The 10,885-nt window shown below is 37.2% G+C and overlaps 1 protein-coding gene across 1 annotated transcript in view; it reads left to right on the top strand.

The window, feature by feature from the left end:
• Positions 1-7,343, top strand: part of Ppp1cb (protein phosphatase 1 catalytic subunit beta) — a 39,934-nt gene extending 32,591 nt beyond the window's left edge. The window contains exons 7-8 of the mRNA XM_023711109.1: positions 2,149-2,283; positions 5,490-7,343. Of these exons, the coding sequence (XP_023566877.1) occupies positions 2,149-2,283; positions 5,490-5,594 (240 nt within the window). The 3' untranslated portion in view covers positions 5,595-7,343. The remainder of the gene's footprint in view (positions 1-2,148; positions 2,284-5,489) is intronic.
• The last annotated feature ends 3,542 nt before the right edge of the window (positions 7,344-10,885 follow it).

The raw sequence follows: 10,885 nt of genomic DNA, 5'->3' as shown, positions 1-10,885 counted from the left end.
ATTCTTTGATATTTCCTGGGAGGTCTTTTAGTTTAGGTTATTTTTTTGTGGTACTAGGAACTTAAGACTTTGGCACTTTGCAAGGCAGGTCCCTATGCCATTGAGCTGTCTCCAACTCTTTGCTTTTTATTTTATTTATTTAATATTTTAGGGAAGGGCCTACAGAATGTTCAGGGTCTCACTACTAGATTGGACTCGTGGTGATTCTCCTGTTTATAGCCTCCCAAGTGCTGGGATTACAGGCTTGTGCCACCATACCCAGTCTCAGTCGCTGTCTCATCGGAGCCAGCATGGCAGGCCCGGGAATCAAATACCTAGCCCCTACACCCGCTTGCAGGCGCTTTAATACCCTAATTTGGCCAGCCCTGTACATACTAACCTTTTGTATTTTTTAGGGAAGGGTCTACAGAGTGTTCAGGGTCTCACTATTAAATCGGACTTGTAATGATCCACCTGTTTACAACCTCCCAAGAGCTGGGATTACAAGCGCATGCCACCATGCCCAGTCTCACTCGCAGTCTTAGTGTGCCCTGGGAGCAGGGCCGGCAAGGCACGCAAGGGATCAAACCTCAGCTGCGTTCTGCCCAAACAGGAGCTTTAATCTGCTGAGCTATCAGGCTGGTCCTTGGTGGAAATTATTCTTAAAAGTAATTTATTTTGGAGTTACTATGTTTCACTAGCAAACAACATACTTTAGGTTTCCAAAGGATATATAAAATAGGCTTCAGAAAATAATCATGCTTACACGTATTGCTTGCCTCTCATATCTGAATAAATGATTTAAATCACTTAGGTAACAACAAATTCTAGGAATCATTAATTATAAATCATAAGGGAAAAAATCGTATAAAAATTTAGTCTGACACTTAATTTAAAAACTATGATCTGGGCTGGTGAGATGGCTCAGTGGTCTAAAGCACCTACTTAGAACAAACTAAGCTAAGCAAAGCACAGGGACCACGGTTCAATCCCCCAGCACCACATGCCAGCCAGCCCCGCCCCCTAGTGGGCTGAACTGGCCACATACACTAAATAAATGAATAAATAAATAAATAAAAATTAAAAAAACAAAACTATGATCTGGCCCGGCATGGTAGTACACACCAATAATTCCAGCATTCAGGAGACTGAGGCAGGAAGATAACCATGAGTATGGGGTCAGCCCAGACTACATAATAAGACCCTGCTGGCCTCATAAAAAAGGATGAGGTGTATAACTGAGTAATTTTTTTCATTATTTGTCAGTGTTTTAGTGTTCTAACAGTTTAAAATATAAAGCAAAAAAGAAAACTTTTTGCGAAGTTTAGGTTTGGGCGTTTTTTGGGGGGGGGTTTTTTGTTGTTGTTTTGTGGAACTAAGGATTGAACTCAGGCCCTTGCACTTGCCCGGCAAGCGCTTACTCTACTGAGATATCTTCCCCAGCCCCTTAAGTTTTGTTTTTTCTCTTCTTTTTTTTTTTTAATTTATTTATGTGTGTGCGCGCGCGCGTGTGTGTGTGGCCAGCTCAGCCCACCAGGGTACGGGGCTGGCTGGCATGTGGTGCTGGGGTTTGAACTGCAGTCCCTTGTGCTTTGCTAAGCTTGTTCTAAGTAGGTGCTTTAGACCACTGAGCCATCTCACCAGCCCAAAGATGGATGGATGATAGATTCTTTTCTTTTTTTTTTTTTTTTTTTTTTCCTTTTCTTTTTTTTTGAGACAAGGTCTCACTATGCAGTTCAGGGTGGTCTTGAGCTTACTTTTGTAGTCCAGACTGGTCTCTCACACGCAAAATCCTCCTTCAACCCCCTGAGTGCTGGCATTACAGGCATGCACCACCATGCCCAAATTTTAGTTTTCATTGTCTATTGCTCATTTAATTAAAATTTCCATAGTTGGATTATACTACTGTTGTCAAAGAAATACTTGGTATCCCAGCTCCTTGTGCTTGCTGTACCTATTAACATATCTTCTTTTTGTCTCATGGGGAATCTTAAAAATGGTTTTTTCGTAACAAGTTTATTATTCCATTTTCTAAGCGATATTTAAGAAAATTTCACAGCTTCCAAAACAAAGCAGAGGAATTTTTAGACCTTTGCTATATTAATCCCAGTTAGTGTAGATGGCTGAGGATTATCTATTGCTTTTTACTTTTAACATTTCTTTCTGCAGGTAGTGGAAGATGGATATGAATTTTTTGCAAAACGACAGTTGGTAACCCTATTTTCAGCTCCAAATTACTGTGGCGAATTTGATAATGCTGGTGGGATGATGAGTGTGGATGAAACTCTGATGTGTTCATTTCAGGTAATAAATTTATATCAACTAGAATTCTAAAGCTATTGACAGAATGATTTTTCTTTTAGATGTGTGATCTTAAGCACAATATTGAAAATCACTTAATTCAGAAGTGATTATCATTTAGACTCAAATGTCTATCTGCATTTGTTTTTTGGTTTTTGGGTTTGTTTGAGACAGTCTCGCTATGTACTTTAGGCTGTCCTTAAACTTACTATGTAGTCCAGGCTGGCCTTGAACTCATAGTGATCTTCCTGTTTCAGCCTCCCAAGTGCTGGGATTACAGGTGTATGCACCATGCCTGACTGAAATTTCTGTTTGCAGTTACAAATCTCTCAGCACTTTTAGTATATATCAAATATGAGGGTTTCAGGGAACCTAAATTGTGTCAATTATTCTGATTCAGATGTCAGAATTGTTAAATTCCTTGATGACCTGTTGGCTAGTGGCTTACCTACTAAGAGAAAGTAAATACAACAGATAATTTAGAGTTTTGGGGCTGGGGAGATAGCTCAGTAGAATAAGTTCTTGCCTGGCAAGCATAGGGTCCTGAGTTCAATCCCCAGTACCGCCAAAAAAAAAAAAAAAAAAATTAGAATTTTGTTTTTACCACATGGATTGATGGGATAGATTAGGGACAGGATTATAGTATAAACTCAGATGAAAATAAAGTATTTACCTAAAACTGTTCCAGATCTTAAAAGTATGCATTTATAACAACAAATTTTAAAAGTACCAATTTATAGAAAAAAAAAAAAACATTTTGAAAAGACACTAGCAATGTCTCTTGAATGTTTTCAAATCATTTTTATTCATTGACTAAAACAGCTTTAGTAGTTTGTGTTTACAAGTGTTAATGTCCTTCACCTAAAACCAAAGATTTTTAAATCCCATATATAAGAGTATAATATTTGCATATAGTTTATAAAATTGTGTTATATATGCTTTAAATCATCTGTGGGTTATTTACCATGCCTAACACAATGTGTATGCTTTGTAGGTTCGTATTTTGGGTTTTTTTAATGTATTTGGTATAGAGTCTCACTGTGCAGCTTGGACTCCTAGTGATCCTCCTGTTTTTAGCCTCCCCAACACTGGGATTACAGGTCTGCGCCACTACATCCAGGCTTGGTGGCTGGCTCAGTGCACCTGGGATGGGGCTGGTGCAACAAGTTGTGCCAGGGATTGAACCCCAGTCACTGCACTTGCCTAAGCAGGTGCTTAGTCTGCTAAGCTATCTGGCCGGCCCTACTTAGATTTACACTGTACTGTTTAAGAAAATAATGACAAGGAAAAAAGTTTATACATGTATATTACCAATATACTTTTTCTCAAATATTTTCAATTCATGGTAGAATTCTCAGATGTGTGGATATGTAGGGCCAACTGATAATTCCTTACTAAATGTTATCAAAATATGATGAATGTTTAAATTTTTTTAAATGTATTGTAGTAAAGGACATGTTGCCATTAATTCCCCTCAGAGGACCCTCTTCCCTTGCTTCAAACAAACCTGTTTTATATGTTCTTGCCACTTTCCGAAGCAGTTCTGGAGGTCCTCTTCCTCAGCTTCTTTATAAGGTATAATCAGAAATACAGTGAACATGGCTGCCAAGTGCCATGGAACAAAAAGGCATGCTCATGAAAACATTAAGACTTATCCACCTCATTCTCTGAGTCTGGCACTTTGCAACATCTGGCTCTTTCCCAAAGTCAAAATGAGCATGAAAGGTGAAAATTTTGAAGATAGGGACTTTGAGGCAGCCACGAAAGGATAACTAAAGACACAGAAGATCAAACCCGGGGTTTGATCATAACTTGAACATGCTGAGCAAGCACTGCTACCACTGAGCTATGTCCAGCCCCCCTTTTAAGAAATACTTTATCTTTTTTATACATTTTTCTTACTTGTTTATAATGTATATTAAAGCTGTATACCCATTAAACAGTCACACTGTAAAAACTGTTCACAGGAATGTAGAATAACTCTAAACTTCATACATTGGTGATGGAAATGTAAATTGGTACAATTGCTTTGGAAAAAGTTGGTCTTCATCAAAACAAGAGTTATTTGATCCAGCAGTTCCACCCCTAGAGAAATGAAAATGTGGGTCCATACATAGTATTGTGCATGAATGTTTATAGGAGCATTATATAATGAAAACAAAGTGGAAACAAGTCCAAAACCCATCTGAATGATTAAATTTTTTAAGAATGTGGCCTATTCATAGTGAAGAATACTTAGCACCAAGGATGAAGTACTGCTACATGCTACAACATGGGTGAGCTTTGCAAACTTAAGTGGAAGAAGCAAGTCATCAAAGTCATATGATGGCAAATACATGAGATGTCCAGAATTGGCAGATCTATAGAGACATAGATAGGTAATTGCTAATATTTGGGTTATGGAAAGATGGAGAATGACTGCTACTATGAACAAGGTTTCTTTTCAGGGTGGACAAAAATGCTAAAATTTGAAATCACAGAAAGTGAGAAGCTGAGGCAGGCAGATCACCTTGAGTTTGAGGCCAGCCGCAGCTACATAGTGAGCTCAAGACCAGCCCTGAACTATATGGCAAGACCCTGACTCGGATGGATGGATGGATGGATGGATGGATGGATGGATGGATGGATGGATGGATGGATGGGATCAGATAGATAATTGACAGGTCATTCCTATGTATGTAAATAAGTGAATGTTATGGCTTGAAAAGTATATGGATAAAGCCATTGGGGAAGGCTTTTTTAAGAAAATTACCAATTTACACATAGAAAAAAAATCTGAAGAATTTATGACTTAACAGATTATTTACCTTCATAAATAAATGCTGTAGTTAATGAGGTTCTAAGTTTTTTTTACATTTAAGCCACTTGTGCTCACAACTGATTTAGGGGATAAAAGTAATACATTTAAGGATGGGGTAGTTCATAGGGATAATATACTCTAGTTTTTGTTACTAAAAAGTTGATGGAATGATGGCATGTTATCAGATATTTTGTGCCTTTTTTTTGTTATTGCAGATTGAACCCAGTGGCCTTGTGCATGCTAAGTGTGTGCTCTGCCACTGAACTACACCCCACCCCTTGTGCCACATTCTTTAAATGTGAAATATTTCTGGAATTTTGCTGTTTTGTTTTACCTTTTTATTGCACGTTTATAATTCAAGCCATTTATGAAAGAATAACATTGTTTATTATAAATAATTTACTTTAAGATACTGAAACCATCTGAAAAGAAAGCTAAGTACCAGTATGGTGGACTGAATTCTGGACGCCCTGTCACTCCACCTCGAACAGCTAATCCACCGAAGAAAAGGTGAAGAAAGGAATCCTATAAAGAAACCATCAGATTTGTTAAGGACATACTTCATAATATATAAGTGTGCACTGTAAAACCATCCAGCCATTTGACACCCTTTATGATGTCACACCTTTAACTTAAGGAGACGGGTAAAGGATCTTAAATTTTTTTCTAATAGAAAGATGTGCTACACTGTATTGTAATAAGCATACTGTTATAATACTCAATAAAATTAAATCCAAATTCAAAATTATCCATTAAAGTTTCACCTTCACATAGCAAAATTTTTAAAGTTGAAAAGCATCCCAGTTAAACTAGATGTGATAGTTAAACCAGATGAAAGCATGATGATCCATTTGTGTAATGTGGTTTTAGTGTTGCTTGGTTGTTTAATTATTTTGAGCTTATTTTGTTCTGTTTGTTTCTGCTAGAATAATGGCAACTACTTTAATTTTTTTCCCCTAACCATTTTTAAAAATGAAATACGAGAAGAGCTTTAAATGTATTCACTTCATCAACTGTTACTTTTCTTTGCTTATCTACTTACATACCTTTTTGATGTTAATAAGACAACTTACACCTCATTATAGGAAAAAGGAGTTCTCAAGATTGATAATTCTTAAAAAAAAATGTGCAGACAGTCCAATCTAGTGATTTTAATCAGTTTGACTGGGTGAACTTTACAGCTAATAGTGAATATTTTGCTTTTTACAAAAATTGTCACTGATTTGGATTTGTGCACTCTAATTTTTAACTTATTGATGCTGTATTGTGCAGTAGCATTTCATTTAACTTAAAGATAATGCTCATATAGTATTACCCAACTAGTTGGTAATGTGATTATGTGGTACCTTGGCTTTAGGTTTTAATTCGCACGAAACACCTTTTGGCATGCTTAACTTTCTGATAACACCTTCACCTGCATCAATTCTGTTTTTTGGGGGTTTTGTTGTTTTGATTGCTTTCAGATCCACAAAACATGAGAATCCTTTTTTGACAAGCCTTGGAAAGCTGACACTATCTTTTTTTCTTCCCTCTATACGAAGGATATATTTAATGAATTCTGATCAGTGAGATAGTTTGTCAACCATGGGTATTGGGTGCTTCGCTATCTAATATTGCCATGTGAATGTTGTGTACAGTTGTAAGGCTGTGTCACTAAAGATTTTTATTCTGATTTTTCATTATCAAAGGTCATATGATAATGTATAAATACGCTTTGTAGTGAATTATAGTAGCAATAATTTCTGTACATGATCAAGCGTTTGTTGCATTTTTTTTTTCTGTTCTTTTTCTTTCTCCCCCCTCCTTTCTCTGTCCCCTACCCCTTCCACTTCCGCTCCCCCTCCCCCCAAGGTTAGCGTTAAGGAATGGCAAGTAGTAGAACAGTCAACAATGATTTTAGGAGAACTTCTAGAACACAGATTTGCAATTCTTAGATGTGACACTGTTGGATGGGATTCTAAAATATTTTATTGAGCATTGTCAAATTTGTAAGCTTCATAGGAATGGACATCGTATTTATAAACCCCTTCTGTGTGCTACCATAGATGTGAAATTCTTGACCTTAATATTATCTTTGAAAATGATAATTTGAGAATTCTGTAACTTACACTTTATGGATTGGCACATTGTATTACTGCAAGAAATACTTGATTTTAGCACAGTGCAAAAGTTCTTTAAAATGCCTATGTCTTTTTTTCTAATTTCATTTTGGTTTAAAGCACATTTTAAATGTAGTTTTCTCATTTAGTAAAAGTTGTCTAATACGAAGCCTGGCTGATTATTTTATTGTTTTTTTGTTTTAAACAGTGAAATATTTAAACATTCTGACATGGTTTGAATTACTTTCTGAAACTGTTCATGAATTGTACATGTATTAGGTTGCATACACTTTTATCCTAATGTGATAGCATATTTCCTAAGTGGAGTATAAAATTGAGCAGTGTGTAATAGAATTTTAGACATATTATTTTAGAAATCATATTGAAGGTTAGAAAATAATCCTTTGGCAAGAAAAGGGCAATCTTTATTAATTTGAGTATGTTAATTTAATTTTTTTTTTTAATGAAGTTAGTGCAGGATATACAGGGTCTCACTATGTAGATCAGATTCGTAGTGATTCTTGGTTTTCAGTCTCCCAAGCACTGGGATTACAGGCGCGTATCACCATGCCTAGTCTCAATCACTGTCTCAATACACCCCAAAGGCGAGGCCGGTGCCAGCACGGCACGCTGGAGACCGAACCCAAAGCAGGCACTTTAGTCTGCTGAGCTATCTGACCAGCCCCTATGTTTTTAAAGAAATTAACTGAAGTCAAGACTAAATAGGAAAAAAATAAATAAACTGAGTACATGAATATTGGTTATTAAATTTAAAGATGGAAATTTACCATTTTGAAAAATTATTCAGAGGCCCTTAGCCACTTTTAACAGTTTGTTCATTTACAAACACTACATTCATTATATATATATATTTCCTGATAACATAGCTACTTCAAATAAAACTTCATTTTTGTGGTAGAAAAGACTCTTGTGACTCCAAGGTAACTTACATTATTTTTTCCTTTAATCTTTCTAGTTTTTCTACATAATTTAACACAGATGTTAACAGCATTCCAAATAATTCAACATATTAGATACATGCTACGTGGTAGATTACATGAATTCAGAAGCAAGTTGTATTGTTATTTTTGTTTCAAACTGAAAAGTGCAAGGAAGAATAAATTGTAAAGCTTAAAACTAAAAGCCATCCTTTGCAGTCATCCTTTGTACCTCAAAATGATCTTATTCCAGTTAGTATAATAAAAATTTGAACGCATGAAGGATCACTGAAGCTATCTTGGTCTTTTGAATGTCATACTGAAATCAAACAATGATAATAACAGAAGGTGATGTTAATGCTAGGGTTTCTCCCAAAAGTAAGATTATGGGGGCTGGTGAGATGGCTCAGTGGTCTAAAGCACCTACTTAGAACAAGCTTAGCAAAGCACAGGGACCGCGGTTCAATCCCCCAGCACCACATGCCAGCTCGCCCTGCCCCCTGGCGGGCTGAGCTGGCCACACACACACACACACACACACACACACACACACAAATAAAAAGTAAGATTATGGCTGGGGATGTGGCACAGTGCCTGCCTGGGAATTACAGGATCCTGAGTTCGATTCCTAGTACCAAAAAAAAGAAAAGCAACTTGATTGAAAGAGGATAATTAAAAAAAAAAAAAAAGGATAATTATTAAGTTAAGCTTAATGTAAAGTTATCTTCTCTAGGGCCAGCAAGATAGCTCAACAGTCTAAAGCACCTGCTTAGGCAAGCTTAGGTAAACCACATGCTGCACCAGCCCCACCCCAGGGCAGGGTGAGCAAGCCATAAAAATTTAAAGTTATTTCCTGTAAGTTTCAAACTATTAGCATAATATGTAGAGAACACTACATAACTTCAGAGTGTATTCAGATGATCTCTGTATTACAGTGGCTTGGCAATTTTTTTAGCATGATGATATAAAAACAAAACACATTCAATAGGATCTATACTTCAGGTTTTGAATTGAGGTCTTTTCCCAGGCTAGTGGTATAGCATTAAATTCACTAATGGTGGGCAGACATGACAAACCATTGATTTCCTGTTGTGTGGCTGAGCTGTGGTACTTCAGTAGGTTAGATATATTAAATGCATTTTAGACTTGGTATATTTTTCAACTTAAAATGGGTGTATCAATGTGACTATTGAAAGTCAAGGAACATCTGTCCTGTAACAAATAGTTGGGTTTCAGCCAATCAGAGCAGTTAGTTACAGGCTACAAACTGCCAAAACCTGTCCAAATTACGTAAGTGCTGACAGTAACCAATCTACCTATTGCTTTGTTGTCTTTTTGAGACAGGGTCTCACTATGCAATTCAGGCTGTCCCTGAGCTCATTTTGTAGCACAGGCTGGTCTTGAACTCACAATGATCCACCTGCCTCAGCCTCCTGAGTGCTGCAACTACAGGCCCACACCACCAGCACTGGCCATACCTCTCTTCTTCTATATTGGTTGGCTTACACCATAAGATGCTTTAATTTCTCATTGTAATTTTTTAATTTATATTGCCAGTGTTTTATTAAACCTTATTTTTACAAAAATGGCCATAAATCAGTTTCTTTCCTTTAGGAATCTTTGCCAGCTATTGTAATTATATAATCTTCTGTGAACTAGAAAACAATTGTTGCAAGTTCAAGGCCAGTCTGGGCTACACAGTTGGAAGGCCAGCCTACACTACAAACCAAAAACCTCAAAAAAAAAAGTCAAAAATTCTTGGGACTAACAATATTTGACAGTGGTAGAACACTTACAGCATCTGCCCTGTGCCCAATCCCCAGCCTTATGAAAAATAACATTTTACTTGTGATACCATGTTGTTTGGGGTTTATATAGGATGGAAGATCTGCAGTGCATGTGGTGGGAGTGAAAGACAAAGGTGGAGGAAGAAGCTTCCTGTGTGTGGAGGGAGGGAAAAATACCTAAAGTGCTGAGTTCAGCTTTCCAGTCAGTTATTGATAAATTGACACCAGTTCTACCATTTGTGGGTTAATACTGCTTCTAGTTTTTAATAGATTCCTAACAAAATGTGAAGGGAGTCACCTGAGCATGTCTGGTAGAACTCATGATCCCACTCAGCTTGCCAAATTTAAAAACAGCTACCACAATCTTGTGAGTCCCAGGATCCAACTCTTAGCATATATATGTATGTAATAGCTACCCAAAGGAAATTTCAGTAAATTTCAGGAGTAAATCTCTGTCCTCCAGGATTTGGGGTCTGCTAAATCCACTGAAATTCCCCTAGTCATCAGAGATCTAGATTAAAATATTTGTTCCATACTGCAAAGATTTCACGTAGGTGACCCTAATCTTTCAACAAGTGATTTCCCTAAACTCTGGATATGCTTCCTGGCAGATTAATGTAAATTGAAAACCTTTTGTCTTTCTTTAAAAAACTTAAAATCTTATTTATGTATTTGGTACAAGGTCTTGCTATGCAGTTCGAACTTAGAGTGATCTTCCTGTCTCAGCTTCCCCAGTGCTGGGATTACAGGCATGTACTACCACGCCTGGTTTCAGTGGCCAGCATGGCATGCCCAGGATCCCAGGGCCAGCACAGCATGCAGTATTGAGGATCGAACCTGGGTCCTTCTTGCCAGGCAGGTGCTTAGACTGCTACACTATCTCCCCAGCCTTTTCTTTTTATCAGTTATTCCTTATTCAGTTCCAATACAGCATTGGGCATGTCTTCAAGACTGTTGTGGGGCTGGGGATTTAGCTCAGCT

This window comes from Octodon degus, unplaced genomic scaffold (assembly GCF_000260255.1).
Source record: "Octodon degus isolate 3935 unplaced genomic scaffold, OctDeg1.0 scaffold00019, whole genome shotgun sequence".
NCBI classification, from domain to species: domain Eukaryota; kingdom Metazoa; phylum Chordata; class Mammalia; order Rodentia; family Octodontidae; genus Octodon; species Octodon degus.
This window is presented reverse-complemented; position numbering and strand designations above follow the sequence as displayed.